The sequence below is a fragment of the Typha angustifolia genome, chromosome 4 (genome assembly GCF_048772165.1).
Source record: "Typha angustifolia cultivar Huaian chromosome 4, ASM4877216v1, whole genome shotgun sequence".
Classification (NCBI taxonomy): Eukaryota; Viridiplantae; Streptophyta; class Magnoliopsida; order Poales; family Typhaceae; genus Typha; species Typha angustifolia.
The window spans coordinates 9,997,802-10,017,500 of NC_133242.1; the positions used below are offsets into that span (position 1 = coordinate 9,997,802).

Sequence of the window (19,699 nt, forward strand, 5' to 3'; positions counted from 1 at the left end):
ACGCAAGACAGTAGAATGACGAGTAGCACGAGAGCGACAAGTTTAGGTACCCTTGTGGAAAGGTTAGGTCTTGGATTTCGATAATTTTGTTTGGGTTTGTAGTTGTGAGTGTTGATTGATTTGTAGAAGTAGGGAGCTCTTGTTAGGTAAAGGGCAAAGGTTTCCAATTTTGGTTGGGTTAGGGAGGAAGTTTAGAATTAGGGAGCTCTCAAAAGCTTAAGATGTTTGTGAATTAGGGTTTTCTCACCTCTTTTATTCCGAGCTTATTGAGCCGAACCTAAGCGAGTTGGCTCCATCTCAGATTTAGCTCAATATTAATTTCAAGCTGATTTCGACGGCTCAAACTCGGCTCATCTCTTACCGAGCCGAGCTGAACTCAAACCTCTCGTTTATTTTGACAGCACTATTTCTAGTGTTCAATTAACTCATCTTCTTTACTACAAGAAGTTAACTCCATAATCTCTCCTCGAGTGTCGGCTAAGGCCCTTCCAAAAACTGCACCTGTTAAGTGTAAACTCTTGATTTGAAAAGAAAAGGGCAAGATGCCAAAAGACAACAAATTCACACCACTGCACCACTGCATATGGGGGATGTCAGATGCTTTTAGCTTTCAAATTGGACAGCAAGTAGATTCCCAAGCCTCCTTTTTTTCTAGTCCTTTAACCATTCAAAATTCAGCTACAGCACTTACTCCAAGCAACTAAAACAATGCCCAAAGATAAGCACAAAGAAACACTTCCCTTGACCCAAGGCCACACTGCTGTGAGAACCAATGGAACCTTCCCATTATTATAACATCCAATCATTTTACCTTTCTATCTCTTTCTCTCTCTCTCTCTCTCTCCATTCCTTATAACTATTCAAGCATTTACACACAACAACATACTGTCCCCACTTGCAACTGTCTGACATTGGCACAATCTCTTTAGCCAGCCCATAGCAGCCTGGATTTCCACACCTCTCTCTCTCTCTAGATCTATGATACCCAACTTGAATAGTTGAATGTGATTCCTCCACACTCAACCTCCTATTATTAACACTTTGATGGGATTAGGTTTTGGCACAAGTAAATTCGGTATGGATCCGTCTGTGCACATCGTCGAATACGCATCAATACATAGATTAATTGACCCATCAAATGCGCACGATCAATACGTTGACATATAATTTAGACTGACTTATATGGGCAATCCATGCACCAGTTTTTTTAATTACATTCATAATTAGGAGTTCATATTGTTCGGCACATTTAGCCTAATCAATTTAGAAAAGAAAAGGCAACCATTGCTGCATGTTTCCATCAGAACAGCTCATTAACAACTAGTGGTATAGTCTTAAATCCAAATAACAAGAATCACATGCATGCTACATGGCCTCCTATTAGATGCTTATTTACTCAAACATTTCATGTGAGCAGATCATCACAAAGCAACTTGGTGTGGTGTCCTACTACACCACATAATAATTTAACTTCCAGTATCAGATCTAAAGTGTGACAACTGATGCATTATCTATATGCCAGAGTCACTCCATAATATGTGAGAAATATAAAGAGCTATTATAAGCTTCAATCTACATTCTTCACTTCTCATCTGTAGGTCTAACAAAAGAAGATGGGGTTATGGCTCTGCCCATGGATCCTTCTTCTTCTACTAGCAGCAAGCTCTATGGCTCCTTCTCTCGCCGCTGCTGCGGCGAGCAAGCCGAGCTCCTTCTCGTTCAAAGATAACTTTGATATAATGTGGGCAGAAGACCATTTCAGAACATCTCCTGATGGCCAAGTATGGTACCTTTATTTGGACAAGAAAACAGGTAGCTTGCTTAAAGATCTTCTTACTGAACTTCTTTGTAGTCTTTGATTCTGAGTCTCTTGAATTCTAAATGCCAATGCATAAATGCACAGGCTGCGGGTTCCAGACGCGGCAGAGATACCGGTTTGGGTGGTTCAGCATGAAGCTTAAGCTAGTCGGCGGCGACTCTGCCGGCGTTGTGACGGCCTACTATGTGAGACATTCATTATAATTATAATTACTTCTTCTTCTTTTTGTAATGAATTTGGATTGAGATGTTTTGAGTTTTCTTTTGTACAGATGTGCTCGGATTTAGGGGCAGGGAAGGAGAGGGATGAACTGGACTTTGAGTTCTTGGGGAATAGAACAGGGCAGCCATACACAATCCAGACCAATGTGTACAAGAGTGGAGTAGGAGGGAGGGAGATGAGGCATATGCTGTGGTTTGATCCCACTGAGGACTTCCACACCTATTCCATTCTTTGGAACAACCATCACATTGTGTAAGTCCTCCAATCCAATCCAATCCAATCCGATCCGATCTAATCACCTCTTTCCTAGATTTAGAATTACTAACGTGTTTAAACATATATCGTGCATGGCAGGTTCTTTGTAGACAGGGTGCCCATTAGAGTGTACAAGAACAATGGCAAGCCGAACAACTTCTTCCCCAACGAGAAGCCGATGTACATGTTCTCGAGCATCTGGAACGCCGACGACTGGGCGACGAGGGGCGGTCTCGAGAAGACCAACTGGAAGAATGCACCGTTCATGTCATCCTACAAGGACTTCAATGCGGATGGATGCCAATGGAAGGATCCTTTCCCGGACTGCGTCAAGACGACGACGCAGAACTGGTGGGACCAGTACGAGGCGTGGGGGCTCGACGACAACCAGCACGAGGATTTCAGCTGGGTGGGGAGGAACCTGGTGATCTACGACTACTGCAAGGACTATGAGAGGTACCCCAAGATGCCAGAGGAGTGCCGTCTGTAAGGGTGAGAAGGGAGCACTGGCATTTCGTCGAACATATGGTGGACACTGAGGTAGATGATACTGGGTACTTCTGCCATTTATTCATTTGTCTATGTATCTATTTGGGTAGGTGTGAAGATATGATAAGGACAAACTGGAGTTACTAGTGTCCTGGAATTTTTGGTCTAGTTTTGTATTGGTGGGTGGAAATCTTAGTATTACTCCTCCTCTAGTTGGAGATAAATCTTGAATCTTAATCTCTCCTTAAAAAAAATTAAGGGCGTTTATTTGTGAAATCTTTTTTATACTACTAATTCTTTAAACTTGTATGAGAGAATTTATACGAGTTTAGATATTATAATGTCTAATTATAATCAGTATACTACTATAGTTATTATGTAATAAGAATACCAATTATATTAGATAGACTGATAGAGAAGAGAAAAAATGAATAAATAAAGAGAGCGAGAGAATAATTAAAAATAATTAGTTATTATTAAATTGATATATATATATATATAGATAACAAGAGAAAAAGATAAATACCAATAATTAATATTGAAATAAACTATTGCTTAGATATATACTATAATGGAATGAATTTATGCGTATAAAAAGCCTTATGTTTTCTATAAATATTTGAGGAATTATATTCTGGTTTAGGTTAAAATAAACAATGTCTGTGATTGTATTGTAGAGAGGAGATCAATTTTTGGTGTAAAATGAGTTTAGATAAAATATAAAATACAAGCAGTGTTAAATGCAAATTTAGTTTCTAAAAAAGCATTAGTAAGTAAAAAATCCAACCTTAAAATGCAATAATCCACAATAGAATAGAGTGGTGCATGGGCTTTGATATGCATCACAGATGTAAGTTATATGCAAAAAAATATATGCCTTTTAGTTTAATATGCTAAATTAAAATATCAAATATAATTAAATCCGAAAAGACCCAACTTAGTGATATAAATAAACGCCATGGAAAGCATCATCCCCAAAACAATAAACAAGCAAACATAGTAGAATAGTGAGTAAACAATGCAACGTAGAATAGACAAGGTAGCATATTTTCTTAAAATTACCATTGTCCCACAAACAATCCATCAAATAAATGACAAGATCTACTACAATCTTAAAGAAGATTACACACACTCAAGCAAACAGTAGTAGTACAGTAGGCCAGAGCTCAGAAACCATGAATTTTGATGTGTTCCTTCTTCACAATGCCAGCCTGTATGCAAAAGAATAAAAAGAATTTAAGTTATGCATTCATATGCATCAGCAAATCATGGAAGTTATCCTTGCTTTTCTAAACTGCAAATTTAAAAAACGTGCGTGCAATTGGCTACAAGTTTTATAATGATACAAGCCATAAAATCATAGTTATCAGATCAGTCGAGTCATTAGATTATTGATTTAAACGATATTTAGAAATATTTACAGAATAGTTCTAAATTAATCCTCACAAGCAATATTTGTATTTTTTTCATTATTTAGCTATTTTTTTAACTAATATTAAGGTTCATCAAATCATCTGACTTATACAAAATTATATCTTAATTACATTTTAATTTGTTTACAATATAATTACTTTCCATTTTAAGACTAAATTAAAATAATAAAATAATTGAACATTAAGGATAACTAGGTAATTTTTGAAAAAAAGAGCAATCCTATGCGGAAACTCATGCAACAATGATCACTACTTTAACAATCAGGTCGACTGTTTTTCAGAGTCAATTGTACTTTCTTGTCTTGTAACAAAATGTGAACGAGTCAGTTCACCAATCTGAACACTCAGATTGTGTCTGATTCTATAACTATGCATAAAACGCCGAAGAGTCTGATCATGGATAGCTCAAAATGCAAGGGTTGCAGAATGGAAATTCTATCCACAAAAAGTTTATATCAGAACATATACCTGGACAAGGAAATTTGAAACATTCTTGCGCTGATCACCTTGGAGTTGAATGACCTATAATCACAAGTACTGCAGGTGAGTAAGGGATAATAGATTTGCACAAAACATCCAAAACGAAAGCATCAAAGCTTGCATAAATATTACCTGGCCCAACTCTGGGTCCTGGACAACAGTACCATTGCAGCAAAATTCCTTCTTTAGATCCTTCAAGATCTTGCTGTAGCTAAATTCTTTCTTCAATCCTTGCACAGTAGTCAGACTCTTCCTGCCGTTCCGCTGCTGTATGCGCACATGCACATACTCCTTTGTTCCAGCACCAGAGTCGTCAGCATTTGCCTCAGCGAAAGGGTCTGCAGCCAAATAACAAAGAAAAATTCATTTACACCCTTGACGGAATGCCAGACCTCTAATCAGTATACTAAATGCTTGAAAAAAAATTTCGAGAAAATAATCAATCAAAATTGCTGTGTCAAAAGCATTCAAGAAAACATACCGAATGCAGTTGGGATCTGAACGTCGAGATCAGACATGAACACTTGGCTGTGAAGAAAGAAAGGAATAAATGAGGAAACAATCACTGACTTGCATTCATATCAAATGCTGATAATGTCAAAAGCATTCATACAGTTAAATTTAGTAAACAATATAGAGGTAACGCTAGACACGGTGAAAGGAAAACCTTCCTATGTCTTGCTCAACCAAATAAGAAACACATACTCATGGTATATTTCAACATCTGTTGCAAAGTCTAGTATACTACTAAAGGAGATATTATACAACTTTCAAACAGGCTATTTGTTGTTTAAGTGAATACAATCATGCTGACAGATTAGACAACTAGCACTAGGATTACTACGACTAAATCAAGTATGTACCAAGGCCCAAAATATGGCGAGATAAACATCTTAGTTATCAGGCAACAGGTGATATGATGTTACAAGACATCCATTTTGACCATATTTTGAGAACTCTATGCACCAAACCTACACAACTGGCGAGAGATTCACTCATCTCAGGGATGTATAACAGACTCAAAGCAACACACAACCTTTCCAATTTACAATATGAAAAGAAGCAATTAAGCATGGACTATCACAAGGATTGTATTTGTATCTTTCCGAAAGGAATGATAGAATTCCTACTTCCTCCTCCTCCTACCAACCATAAGAAATAATTAAAAATAAAACAGCAGAAACTAGTACAAGTGTACAACACAATTAAATGGCAAAATCCCGCAGATGGCCTAAGCCTCATAATTCTTCCACGCACATGATTGTTTAGATCAGAAGAACAACAAAAATAGGAGCCAAAAGTTTTAACACCCAACAAATCAACATAAACGTAAGGCACAAAACCAGCATGACAACACCCAGATGATTCGAGTTAAAGAACATTCCAACTTCACACCAGACAAAGAACTTCAATTTATCTCAGGTAACTATCAAGCTAGCTTTCCAGTATTCAAAATGCTTTCTTTCTTCTTCTCTTTTTCCTCCATCCCTCCTTCCATTCAACCACAAGTTTCAAACTTTTCAGAAGGAGGGATCTTGCACTTTCTGGTTTCCTGGAATATTTACTATCGTAATAAAGATATCCTTTTCTAATATAAATTTGAACAAATTTCTAATAATATTCCCGAATGGACTTCCTCATCTTCTCAGATAAAGAAAAAGTATTCAACAATAAATTTCAAATAAGAACTTAAAAGATTGATCTTGTGAACAAAAATATACCAATTAAACAAGCCAATAAACAGAAACTTTCTCTGCAGCTACAAGATTCTCTAACGGAAAATCATGCCCTTAATCATAAGAACAAAAAAAAATCAAAAAAATAATAATTTCCAAGCATCCGAAGATAAAGATTCAACCAAATAAAACAAATTCCATCAAATCCATTAAAAAAAAGAATAAAAGAATCTCCCCACGATCACCGGTACAGAAGGGGAAAAAAAAAAGAACTCTTAATTCCAGAGAATGGAACTCATTCATACCTGAGAGGAGGATTAGCGAAAGACCCAAGAATCAGCGAGAGAGGAGAAATCTTACTACGTCTCCTCCCCTTCAGACAAACTTCTATATATAGACAGAAGAGAATTCGTGGTCCTTTTTGCTCACACTTCCCCTGACCACAAAGGATCTAATACTACTACCCCCCCTACTATTACTTCTAAAGCCTCTCTCTACCCAAAGAATAGGATATTCCAAGGATAAGGGACTCGATAACAGGGACAGGAGAGAGGAGGGCGTTTGGGAATACCGCGGATAACTTATTCGCTCTAGAATAATCCGTGGTTGCTGTCGGCTAGTGGGACCCCCCGTCTTATTCACGTTGTGGATCGAGAGAGATCGGCACCTCACGTGCCACCCGCGTGCCGGCTTTGCGTGAGAAGAACGCAGACGTACAGTGGTATCGTATTCGTATGGCCCTCACCGAGCTATCCAAACTCTTTTCATAGCACATAAATTATTAAATTATTAAAAATATCTCAAGTATGTAAGCATAAATTATCATAATCATATGAATAAAAATAAAAATAATATTTTAATTTACTAAAATATTCTTACCTTCTATATATAGTAGTGTTAGAACTTTGGACAAAGATTATAACAAAGCTGTATATTGGACCCACTTTTGAGTAATTTTGCTCTTCAAATCCTAAATCTTCATTATTTGCATGACTGCAGTAGTAGTTAGTGATTCTAATCCAGGAGCATTAAGATTAAAGAGTAGGCTGTCAAGTTCTCACCATTTATCCATTTAAGAGAGTGCAAAAAAAAAGGGGGTATATATGTATGTGTTGCACTTAAGGTGCACATTAGGTAAGATCATATGTGAATTTCAAAACTAAGAAGTAGAAAACCAGCTAAGAATTATCATTAGAAATTTTATCCTCTTAACCTAAAGGATACAGTAGTGAAGTGGATTGCATCATGGAACAAGGCTAAGATTCTTGGCTTGTATATAGCTGTACATGCCGCGGCCAAACCTGACCATATACATCCTTCTTCGTATATCTCCGGTCCCACGACCACGGAATGTCTGATAGGAACAAAAGGAAAAGCTCTCCGCAATCAAATTTATTGGAAATATAAAGCAAGATACATTTGATTTCTATCTTGAGTTTAGAAGGAATGACCTTCGGAGGCGTATGGTTGCGGAGGAAGTTGGTATGGTATGGGCAATTGGATTACTTCTGAAGATGAATCTGTTCCTTTGCTTCCATTCCAGCAAAGAGTGACCAACTTCGCCTTGAGACGACCGTCGATTGGTGTGGATGACTTGCGATCAACCTACGAAGAAAAGAAAATAGAATTTCCAACGGAAATTTAAACACACAGGGTCATGAGAGGTCCATAATTAATGGACAAGGATGTGAAGTAGAAAGATTGTAGCGGACCGTTTTCAAATTATCATTCGCTGTGCATGAGAATACTGGTCCATGGCAAATGACAGAAGGCAAGAATAGTACTCCCAACTGGAGAAATGGAAAAGGATAAGAAGTTAGGGACAAATAATAGATGATAACAATGAGTACTGAAGACTAGTGTCTACTGTGAAAATTTTGCCAGCAAAAGCAGCTTCCATTAAGTAGTACACTATCATCATCCATGCCCTCAAAATAGAGATGTGTGAGGTTTAACCTATTCTAGAGAATTAGGTACATCCATACAATTCATCTTTCTGGTATAATGCACATCATAGGATTTAGTAGTTGAAATAAACATCACCAGTGCAAATAATTCATTTTAGATATATAGTTATATGCCCTTCTATACAAGTGCACAAAAGCCTCGTTACTGGAGAGGAACAAAATTTATCTGTGGTCAAGCGGTTCTCTTAGAACTGTAAGCATGAGGTAACTAAGGCCAGTAGTGTAAACAGCACAGGGAAGTCCTAGGCTCTAGCAATGAAAACAAGTTAATGCAGTTCTCAAATTCACTCCAATCAACTAACTGGATTTGTCACATTGAGGTTGGTTAAGTTAAATTACTAAGTAGATAGACATTCTAATCTTCGGTAAGGCTAGTTGCACTAGCACTAGGTAGGCAGATGAAACTCCATGAGGGTCCATTTGGTATGACAGGAACCTTGGAATATGAAAATCAGGGTGAAAATTTTTACCCATGGAAACAGAAAGTTCAAAGCAACCTTTTCTTTTCTACTGTTTTGAACAGAATAAGCAAGTGAAAACTTTTGCACAGTTGTTGTGATCACATTTTAAATCCTACAGGAGATTTGAAGAATCAGTTTCTCAGGAAGGTTTCTACTGTTACAATGTCAGTCATTTCACATTTTGGTTCCAATACCAAATGAGTTATCTCAAAATTCTTAAAAACAGAAAGCAAAAGAGAATTTGAACAATCAAGAAAAAAATCACATTGCAAATGATATTCTACACATTAACTTCATGCAAAGATTAGGTGTCTTGAAGCATGAGACCTAACAACAGTTAAAAGGAAATGCTAACAACAATTAAATCAAATCAAATAATTAATATTACTTTTAATCGAAAAAAACCAAAAATGCTCCTCTTAGTTATAATAACCACTTAGGAAAATGGATCTATTTGTGTTAAGCAAATTCTTACGAAGCTCTCTCATTTCTAAATTTTGGGATTGCAAACATCCAAAACCCGAGAGAAGATGAGAGTAAAAAAAAAAGTCAAAACTTGATAATGTTGGCTGGACTGGAAAGTAACTATTGCAATAGATCAACAAACGGAAGTTTAAAAAGTCGCTCTGAATTTTGACCAAACCAAAGTGGGGTAATACATATTTTCCCCATTAAAGAACAATACTAAATACTATTCAAAATCATGTGTTACTGCTACTTTTCAGCATGTTTACTTATATGTAATACTTCAAAGCAGAAAATAATGTGGCTCTTGCTAACTTTAATAAGTTCAACCTGAAGCTAATACACTGCTATGACAAAGCTAGTACAAGTATTAACAGATGTTAGAGATTTACTACAAGAAAGATACTAACATAATAGCTAAAACATTTACCTCATAAGAACGTATCATGAGTTGTGTATTGTTCTTCTGCAGTGCACCCCAAGCAGCTTTGCTCAAGTTTGCTGAAGTCAGCAGAAACCATCTGGAATGAAGAACGAAGTATCTCAAAAAATGAGGAAGTATCTAGAAGAAGAACAAAAACTTCAAAAAGGACATTTCAGTTCTGAGATAACTGACAAATATAACCCAAGTAAAGCCTTACGCAATATCCTGACCACTATGGCGTGTATATGTTTTTATATGAGGCATTGCATGACTGCGACATAAAAAGAACAGGATATTAGTTCCAAAAAAGAATTACTAAGAACATTAATAATTACCAACTAGAAATGATGAAGACAACAATAAATCATCGAAAATATAAAAGAGATTTAAACAAAAATTGGCTAACTAATCATGTACACTGAGCATCACAGAAATAATTTACAATAAAAAAGAAAAGTTAAATAAGCTTTATAATGCACCCAACGAGAAAGTAATGCAAAATAGTAACCCCCTCGATGATAACTTGTCTTTTATTTTCTTCAAAAGTTTCAAGATGCTATCTCTCAATCTTCAATCCAGGATATCTCTTCAAATATAATTGATGTGACTTAAGCTCTACAAAGGGATGTACAACTGAGATAAAGGTTCCTCTAGATATACATAAATCTTCAAAGATACATGTGAAACGATATTAGCCTTAACCCTAGATTGGGTTGAGGGAGAAGAGAATTTTGGTGAAAAATGTTGTCTTGTGAAAGAGGGGGCCATGGCCCTCTTTAGACAAAACCACTATGTATCCAAATAGATAAATAACATAATGACTCTAATAATATGTAAGAGAGGCATATAATCAAGAAGACCTGTGATGTCATCAACTTATCATTACAAAATTAAGTGGAAATATCTCCTGAAATCTCATAGGATTACTCCATTAGTATCTTATAGCACTTATGAAGTACATCTGGATGTTCCACAAAATTGCATCTTATGTTCAAACAAGTTATGTATGCTAATGAAGTGAAATAAAATGAAAACGTGACATGCTTGTGTGATTCAAAACGTGGCAATTCTAGAGTGGTGACGAATTCTTCTTGTCCCTTATTGACAGTGGTCTCCTCGTGTGATTCAAAACGTGACGTGCTCGTCGTGTGTCGAGCTTTGTAGAGTTTCAGTGTTCGTGGAGCAATCGATCAAGTGAAGAGTAAATGCAACGTGACGTGAAATCCAGGAGGCGGAGTGTCCATAAATTGGGCAAATATGATGTAAAACGATGTGATGGAGAAAAGGAGAAGAATGCAATAAAAAATTGTTTCACGCCAATTTCCACAAAAGGAAAGCAAATAAAAAATCTTCATTAACCAAAAAAACGCAGGATAGATCTATATGTAGACCTACAATGAGAATAAGCAAAAGACACCATAGACCAATGAAAATTATAAAAATAACTATAAATGTCACATAATAAATTAAATGGCACGAACTCTCAATCAAAATTAGATCCCTATAAGAGGATCATCAAATGTCAGTGCCTCTTGCACTAATACACACATCATTATGTCATGTCAGTGATATTAAAAACGCATCACCTTGCTTTTTTGTATGCCTAACCACCATACTCAACTCCTTGTTGCCTAAGGAAGTGGCTGTTTGATTTGTTTCCCCTTCATCAGCGACTGGATTAAACTTCTAGCCTACCTTTGGATATTCAATCAAGAACATTTATAGTATTTTTCCCCTATGCTTCTAAGTTACAAGTTGCTTAATCAAAAAGAATACCCACCTTCCCTCTTATGAGGAATTGGATTTTGTGATAGGGTATGAAACTTGATCCGATTAGTGTATCTTTATTGGTTGACTCTTGCAGGCCCATCAAAGGAGATATGATGACAATTTGCAAAATTTTAGCAAAATTTCTGATTAGCTCTAAATTAAGGTACAAAAAATTGGACAACAGGAGTTGTGGAAAAAATATTACTTGATGCCAAGTAACAGACAGTGGTTTTATATGGACAAAATATTCCAAGCGTGGATGCATGTATCATATCTCCAACATATTCATCATGTCATTAGAGTACATACATACCAGCGGCCTACATGGTCTGCTTTCCATCTTGCCCAGTACTTCTTTAGGAACTCTTTTTCTACATTCTTTTGAGGGCTTGGAATGGCATTACCAGCTGCATAGCCCTAAAATACAGCAAAAATGTTAAAGAATATAAATTGATGTCAATGGTAAAAGAATCTTGTGATGAAGTCAATATATATATATATAGTTATATGTCACTTTAATAATTTAGGGGAAAGTGAAAGCAGATAAATGCCACGAGAGATTACTGGGCAATACTTGGAAAACAGTAGATTTGCAATTTTGAGACAGTTATAGTTTCTCAATCATGTCAGAGATTTTAATTTACCATTTCTATGATCGAGCAATTGTGAAGTATAAATTTATAATGAATGCTTCAACATAAAGAATAGATTTATTTGGCTGTACACAGTTATAACATAGACAAGACATGCTACATACATATATAAGTGACTTAGAGAGACAGAATAGAGGTACAAATAGTATGCTGGGAAGTCCCCAAACTTCTTGAATCGTCGGGGTCAAACATATGTATACACCACATGGTCCACATCTAATATTGAGGGAAGAAATATGCCCCAAAAAGAATTGTTTATCATCTAAATTCAGTTGAATCACACACTTCTAGGAATTATTGATCTATACTATCTTAATGCTTCTCATCAACCAGAATTATCCTCTTCGTGTCTCCATTAGCCTTACCAAGTCCCTCTTCTCATCACTCTTGCAACTTACATCCCAGAAGTTTGTTTTCGGATCACAGAAGGACAACATGAAGTTAAAAATACTGTCATGTTATTAATGGTGCGAAAAGGGAAGGGAGAAAAGACCAAGGATGGGAAGAATCAGACATTAAAATTGAATCTTGCTTCTACCATTTTAGTGAAATAGATTGGACCGTGTGTGATCGGATCTATGATTTTTTTCTCTCTTCAGTGAGAGAGATTTTTCCACTTTAAAAAAATCGTGTCTCAGTTTTCGGCGTGTTCCATACTCAGGCTCAGTTTTCTCTTTCCATATCTTCATCCAATTGAATTTGGATTCCTAACTCCCCCAAAATTTTATTTGATATCAGAGTGGGTTCCTCTTATTAAAGAGAGATCTATTTGATATGGATTTACCTAGAGAGGGTCAATCAACCGTTAGACCTCTTGATGGTTCAAATTACTCATATTGGAAACCTAGGATGAGAGCCTTCCTTAGTCCTTTCGGGTGAAAAAAAAAAATTGCACCATACTAACAATGTTACCTTGTCGTCACTCAAAGAATCAAAGAGAGACTTCATTTCTGACAAGAATTGTTAGTTGATTCAACTCAAATCATGTTTCTCACTTATCAGCCTTGGTACTCAACAGTCTCAAAATATATGTAACAGAAATATCATCTGGAATAGCAATAATTGATGAAGAACTCCTACAACTAGAAAGATTTCTATGCAGTTTAGTTTTGTTACCTCTAGAGAGGATCTAACGTCTTCGACAGTAGGCCAGATAATAAGGGGCTTCCCTATTCCCAAAGGTGATCCATCATCTGAAGTACCTGAAGACATTGATGATGCAAGCTCATTTAGCCACTTTTCGTCCAATGAACCTAAGGAAGAAAACTGCAAACAAGAAAATGCATGTTATATACTCAGTTGCAGTTGCTATTGACAAGTTATGTAAGAGATTCCATAACAGAATCTAAAGAAGTAAATCTGCATGTGTCTTTAAGGATTAAAATATAATTAGTTTATAGCAAAAAAGAGGTCCAAAAGGTAACATGATTGTGCATGGAATTGTGCATCCTTGAAGAGATATCCTTCATAATTGAAGAAAAAAAAAGCCACAAGGCTTATACCTGGTAAACAAGGGGAGATTTACAAAATTCTTTATCAAATTTACACTCTTCCAGAACACTTCTTAATTTCATATGGCCCCACTTCTTAAGATTGGTACCCATATGATACCCAGGAACAGATGCAATTAACCTGACCTGGTAATGAAAAATGTTAGCAGCTATAAGTCATACAAGCAAGACCAATTTGAAAAATAAGCAGCAATATCAATAACAACAAGAACAAATGTATATGTGTCAGAAAACTCTCAGATAATACATAAACTGCCACAGACAAGTGTGTTACCCTAGATGCAGGTTACCGTATGTTATCTGTAAGCAAACAGCAATTGTGAACTGAGTATAACAAGGACAACAGGAGAAGATAAGCTGGTTCGAGCTCCTAAAGAATAGGGCATGAGAGACCATTAGTCGCTTGATTGAGACCAAGAATCATCCGGTAAACCCCGTCTTATTGTAGGCCGGTCATCTGTTCAATCTGGAATTCCATCTCAGGTTTTTTTTTTTAAAAAAATTTACAGACAAAGAATGGAGTCCAACAGTAAAGGGATGACTGGTCAATTGGATTACATGAGAGAATGAATGAGAGAAAGCAAGGGTCTCGGTTCCATTTCTGGGTGCTTGGGAATAGTCACACGGCAACCACTGGAATATTACAGAATGATCTACATGTAAAATATCCCGATTTTGAGAATCGGGCAAGCAGAATATTGCATCAGTGATGCACTGACGAAATATGTAGAATTATTATCTAGCACACGGACCATTTGCAACAGCATAAAGCCTTGCACTTCTCTGATGGAAGGTTTGACTCCAAACCTAGTCTAATTGCACTAGCAATTAACAAATCTGCAAAGATATACTATGTGAGGAGGCAAGGTGTAAGTTTTCTACAGTTGCTAAAATGCTAAGTTGTAACATGAAAACAAAGGGAAGATCATATGAATGATTAAAATCAAACAGGGGTAATAAAATAAGTAACAGAGTCCATACTCAGCTAACTCCACAAAAACTGGTTGGCATACTGACATAAAAACCATAGCATTGAAGAATTAAAATCTTATACAGATATACAAAGGTCTTCATAGACCAAGGCTCTAAGAAATAAGAATATTATTGCAAGATAATCAACTATCATTAATCATAAATCACCAATATATTATTCAAGTCATCCAAATAAGCATCCAATAAGAAGCAAATTCACAAAACAGAAACATCTGATATTAATCCAGCGAACTCCAACTCTAAATAGTGCAACAATATCACCAACAGATACCCTTCAAAACGAACTAGCAACTCATCAATCAAGTTAAACTTTAGCATAGACCTGGTATAAGGTCACAGGCAATTTCTAACAGATAAAGATACCCATTTGCTCCGGTAGTTTTCTGGTCTTCTACTGTGAGAGGGTCCGATTGGGATTCTTTAAGCTAATTGGGACTGTTAATATTCATGTATCCTTATACTATGCCTAGGGGACAATATACCCTTGTATGTTTTACTGAAAAATAGACCTATCTTATTACTCGTAACATGGTATCAGAGCCCAACTAGGGTTTTGTTAAAAACAGGGGAATCCTTGTTGCCAGTGAAGAAATCATCACTGGCAGAGAAGTTGTCATTGCTCAGAGACGATATTGCCTTTGTGTTTAGTGGGTCTTGTCTCCAGCATCATTTCAATTTCTCGCAGTCATCGATGAGGACTTCGTCGGTACAACAACAACCTCGTCGTCGATCTCCTTAAGTCCATTGCTGATTTCTTCGATCCCATTGCAATCATCGTGGATGAAGGAGTCACCAACTGCGATCGTCAGCAGAACAACGACCTCGTCGTTGATCTCCTCAAGCCTGTCGCAGACATGGTGGTGGAGGAGCCAATTTGGGACGAAGGAATCGCTGACCACTGCGATTGTGGTGTCTGAGCCTTGCCTGCAGCTGATCCTTTGCCTCTACAACTGTCGTAGACGAAGGCCTCCTCTTGCCATTACTTTGGCTCTATCTCTGTGATTTCTCTACAGAAGTTTTTTTTCAAGCAATTAAAATCTTTCAATTAATTTATTGTTGATTGCTGCTTTGCGTGCTTTGGGTGCTGCATCAAGTTAGATCTAGTCAGAGCAATAATTGTTGAATTTTATTGCTTTCTTCTCTTTTGCTGCTGTCAACATATTGCCAAAGAAATTTCTGCATCAAGTCACATCATAGTAGAATTTGTTATCCAAAACTTGAAAATATGGCTAATTATGATCCAACGCGTGATCATCTTTCACCTTCCGCTGACTTTATGTTTGTAACTATCGACGATTGGCCATATTGGTCTGCACGGCAAAGAGTACACTTGATGGTCGTGATCTCTATGATCATCTTGACAAATCCAGTCTTGTGCCCTCCGATACCTCCAAAGAATATGCTACTTGGAAGGCTCGTGATATTGTGTTCGAGCATACTTGATGGCCTCCATTGACAAGGCCCTTCATCCAAATCTCATTCATTTTTCCACTGCAACTGATCTTTGGTATCACCTTCGATCATGTTTTTTGAGTAAAGTAGATCTCGGGAATATCATCTTCTGTTTAGTGCCCAAACTGCTCAACGAAATGAATGAACCATCTATTATGATTTATGGGTCTTTGATGAATTTCATGAACCAAATGAAAACTCGGGGATTTAGGGCGCAATAGAAGAGGTATAGTCAAATGCAAGATCTATGGCATTAGTTGCAGGTATTAGAGCTTCATATTTCTTATTCTGCAGATTATGAGGCTTTCAGAAAACACGGTCAACTCTATCAGTTTATGTATGCTCTTTGTTCGGAATTCGCCCCTCTAATTGGCACATTGGTTCCTCGTGGTACCTTGCCAAGCCTAAAGTTTGCAGTCTATATATGGACTTAAGCAAGCACAATCATTGAGATTGGTTATGTTGAGAATGCTCATAACCACTATGTGTTTGTACAGTCATTACCGCATGGGAAGATTATTTTCTTATTATATATAGATAACATAATAATTACTGGTGATGATTTGATTTTTCTATCAAGTCTCTACAGAAACACTTATCTCAACACTCTCAGATGAAAAACTTGGGACTTTTATGTTATTTTATGGTTCTTGAGATTGCTCAAGGTGAGAGAGCTATACTTCTATCTCAACAAAAACATACTTCTGGTTTGATCAGTAGAGCTGCTATATCTGATGATAGGACAATCGAGATTGGTCAGGCCAAAAATCTTGTTGACTGGATGCTCCTACCCCACACGATTGGGGGAGCGAAGGAAGGAAGCTTAGATAAGAGAATTACACTACTTGAGCTTCATGTGAAGCTCCATCCCACAGATCGTGTACCATTGTCGGATCCAACAAGATAACGATAGATTGTCAGTCAGTTTGTATACTTATGTATCACTAGACCAAATATCTCACATGCTATCAGCATAGTCAGTTAGTTTGTGGCACCTCCTGGATCTGTTCATTATGCAGCACTTCTTCATGTTCTCGGATACGTGCGGGGGACTATTACTCACTCTCTTTTGATGTCTGTAAATCCATCTCTTGTACATCGAGCTTACTCTAATGCTGATTAGGGTGGAGATCCTACAACTTGTTGTAACACTACTAGGTTTTGTTTGTTTCTTGGAGATTCTCTTATCTCTTGGCATAACAAAATACAAGATGTCTCACTCTCTAGCACTGAAGCATAGAACAAGGCTATGTCCACAACTACTAAGGAGGTCATTCATTTTAGACATCTATTGAATGACATGAGTGTGTTAAACCCTATGCCTACTGCTCTTTATTGTAATAACATGAGCATTATACAGATTGTAACTAATCATATATTTCATGAATGAACCAAGCACATCGCCAATATCAGTTTTTAGCTGGCACTATCAATCTTCCTCATATCTCTTCTATTGAGCAAATTATTGATCTATTCACCAAATCGCATTCAACTCCTCGTCTTAAGTATTTTATTGGCACTCTCTGTGTTTAATCCACCTTGAGTTTGAGGAAGGGTGTTAATATTCATGTAGCCTTATACTATGCCTAGGGGACAATATACCTTGTATGATGTACATATACATCTTTACTAAGAAATAAACCTATCTTATTACTAGTAACAGGGACGCTAAACAACATCGTAAGGAGTTAAAAACAAGTAAACAACTTTGATGTCATTACAAAGAAATTAGTTTCCAAGAGTCCCAATCAAAATGATATCAAGTAACTCTTATGAGTCTAACACAGTAGGCTAGTATGAAACAAACATATCCTTCCTTTGGACCAAATATAGAAATGAGGATAATTGCATTCTAAAAGAAATTAAGAAGAATAAATGCAAGTAGAAAAGGAAATATATGACAGCAAGACTAATATGAGTATTAAGCATAACCATAAATGGTTCCAGAAGTTGCATATATCTAATTAATAGTAATTTCTGAATCTTGAGACCTTGAGTAAAAAAAATGCAGATGTACACATATTCACAGTGATGAGATTTATTTAATATTATTGGAATAGAAAACAGATTGGAGGATACCATTGCACTGCTATAATCAAACTTCTTAAAGAAGGCAGCATTGATTGAGACATTCCCAACAGGAGGAATTTTCACAGAGAATTCAGGCCACTGCATATTCACTGACAAACAAATCAGTCTACTAGCATTATTTTTTTCTTAAGAAACTAAATTTCAGAAGTTAAAATAAGATATTTGTTCTTCAGAGAAGTAAATGACAGAAGCAATAAAGAAATTCAAGTAGGCAAACTTGCAGATAAAAATTGGTACTTAGCATATAGTAATCATCAAAATGGCCTAAATAAGCACTCTGCTACTAAAATACTGGATGCAAATAAGTTCCTAGCACAAAGCGGACACTTGAAAGAGCAGAATTATCACTACCTAGGGTAAAGCATTTCAGAGTAATAGGTTTCTCCTACTAGCTCACACAAACCATGAATCGATATGGATCTATTTCAGGAGTTCATGGACCATGACATAGGAGACGGTCAATAAATTAGTGTTAGGCTATGAACTTCATTACCTATGAGATCAAGCAGTAAACAAGAATGTCTCATTCTCAAGTCTCAACAAAATGAAGAGAGACACTTGGGCTTTGAGGTGGAAATCCAGGTCAAAGTTAGTTGACCATGGACGACAAAAGCCATCTTTTGAGCCTAGCCTATCTTAACAGACCCAAGTAACTCCAAATCGGCAAATCAGAAGGTATCCACCAACTTACCTCCAAATCACTTAATAGTAATCTTTTCCTACATTAACATCAACTTAGAATCTTCATTCAATCCTCCCAAAAGCTGGAAATAGAATATTCTGCTAACAGTGACAGATAACATTCTTACCAAATCAGACTACCCTTGCTGGACAAAAATATTACATTAAAATCATAGGTAGCATTATAAAGTTCATCAATTACAAGTACATCAAATATTTGTCAAATGAAAATTCAAGGCCTGTTGCAAAACTCAGTTTTTGCCAATGCCGATCTAACACCATTAGATGCTATCGTGATAAATTCATAGATAATTGGTTTGTCCATATTGCTGCAAAAATCAAGTTTCTAAGACGATTTGCGACCTCGGTTGTCTCATGAGGAAACATATGATCCCCTAGTTGCATCATTTGAATCATCTTAAGATCCACGTGAGAAATAAGTAACAATCTACACTATTGCAGCATGTCTCTTGCCATGCAGACAACTGGTCAACATGGGCCGCACTAGTGGCATAATAATCCTTGGACTCGTGTGCCAAATTAATCAACAAGTTATATCGTACTAAGCATAACTGCAAAATCCTCAATAAGCTAATTTATAGATCCCAATATACCACTTGACATTATAGTTATAGCCAAAATCTAAAGAAAGCAGAATGCTTTAAAGGAACTTAAAGATATCCGACGAAAAAAAAATAAGTAAAGGTTAGATCAAGAAAAAAATAAGTAATATATGGAACATGGATTTATGTGCTGCCAACACTACACACATTGATTGGTACATCCCATGTTGACAAGCATCACCGGATACCCAACATAGTATAGGGAGAGAGGGGACATGATTTGGGGATCAAAGA

At 36.6% G+C, this 19,699-nt stretch overlaps 3 protein-coding genes across 6 annotated transcripts in view; 1 reads left to right on the forward strand and 2 right to left on the reverse strand.

Annotated features, from left to right (window-relative positions):
- Window positions 1-1,487: 1,487 nt before the first annotated feature.
- Window positions 1,488-3,102, forward strand: LOC140759287 (probable xyloglucan endotransglucosylase/hydrolase protein 8). Its single transcript, XM_073095802.1, has 4 exons — window positions 1,488-1,812; window positions 1,904-2,004; window positions 2,091-2,293; window positions 2,396-3,102. Exons 1-4 carry the CDS (start codon window positions 1,614-1,616, stop codon window positions 2,784-2,786), a joined length of 894 nt encoding a protein of 297 aa, XP_072951903.1. The 5' UTR covers window positions 1,488-1,613; the 3' UTR covers window positions 2,787-3,102.
- Window positions 3,103-3,811: 709 nt separating this feature from the next.
- LOC140758876 (protein translation factor SUI1 homolog) lies at window positions 3,812-6,877 on the reverse strand. The gene is made up of 5 exons (XM_073095258.1): window positions 6,680-6,877; window positions 5,180-5,226; window positions 4,831-5,036; window positions 4,687-4,740; window positions 3,812-3,996 (listed from the first exon to the last, which is right to left on the reverse strand). The coding sequence occupies exons 2-5, from the start codon at window positions 5,214-5,216 to the stop codon at window positions 3,952-3,954; spliced, it is 342 nt and encodes a 113-aa protein (XP_072951359.1). The 5' UTR covers window positions 5,217-5,226; window positions 6,680-6,877; the 3' UTR covers window positions 3,812-3,951.
- Window positions 6,878-7,542: 665 nt separating this feature from the next.
- LOC140758874 (tyrosyl-DNA phosphodiesterase 1) overlaps window positions 7,543-19,699 on the reverse strand; it is an 18,979-nt gene continuing 6,822 nt past the window's right edge. For 3 of the 4 annotated variants that reach the window (XM_073095256.1, XM_073095255.1, XM_073095257.1), the window contains 9 exons: window positions 18,150-18,239; window positions 13,617-13,751; window positions 13,231-13,380; window positions 11,775-11,878; window positions 9,909-9,962; window positions 9,698-9,788; window positions 8,087-8,164; window positions 7,826-7,979; window positions 7,543-7,728 (listed from right to left, as the gene is read on the reverse strand). In XM_073095256.1, coding sequence (XP_072951357.1) covers window positions 7,631-7,728; window positions 7,826-7,979; window positions 8,087-8,164; window positions 9,698-9,788; window positions 9,909-9,962; window positions 11,775-11,878; window positions 13,231-13,380; window positions 13,617-13,751; window positions 18,150-18,239 — 954 coding nt within the window. In that variant the 3' untranslated portion in view covers window positions 7,543-7,630. Of the gene's footprint in view, window positions 7,729-7,825; window positions 7,980-8,086; window positions 8,165-9,697; window positions 9,789-9,908; window positions 9,963-11,770; window positions 11,879-13,230; window positions 13,381-13,616; window positions 13,752-18,149; window positions 18,240-19,699 lie in introns of those variants that run through there. The other variant, XR_012104168.1, reaches the window with a different exon arrangement.

What these genes read in the sequence shown, in the direction of transcription:
- LOC140759287 (XM_073095802.1), top strand. Translation starts at nt 1,614, where the DNA reads ATGGGGTTATGGCTCTGCCCATGGATCCTTCTTCTTCTACTAGCAGCA. An exon ending in TTATTTGGACAAGAAAACAG is followed by an intron (nt 1,813 to 1,903) that starts GTAGCTTGCTTA and finishes ATAAATGCACAG; the next exon opens with GCTGCGGGTTCCAGACGCGG. An exon ending in TGGAACAACCATCACATTGT is followed by an intron (nt 2,294 to 2,395) that starts GTAAGTCCTCCA and finishes CGTGCATGGCAG; the next exon opens with GTTCTTTGTAGACAGGGTGC.
- LOC140758876 (XM_073095258.1), bottom strand. Translation starts at nt 5,216, where the DNA reads ATGTCTGATCTCGACGTTCAGATCCCAACTGCATTCG. An exon ending in AGGACCCAGAGTTGGGCCAG is followed by an intron (nt 4,741 to 4,830) that starts GTAATATTTATG and finishes TTGTGATTATAG; the next exon opens with GTCATTCAACTCCAAGGTGA. An exon ending in TTTCAAATTTCCTTGTCCAG is followed by an intron (nt 3,997 to 4,686) that starts GTATATGTTCTG and finishes TTTTGCATACAG; the next exon opens with GCTGGCATTGTGAAGAAGGA.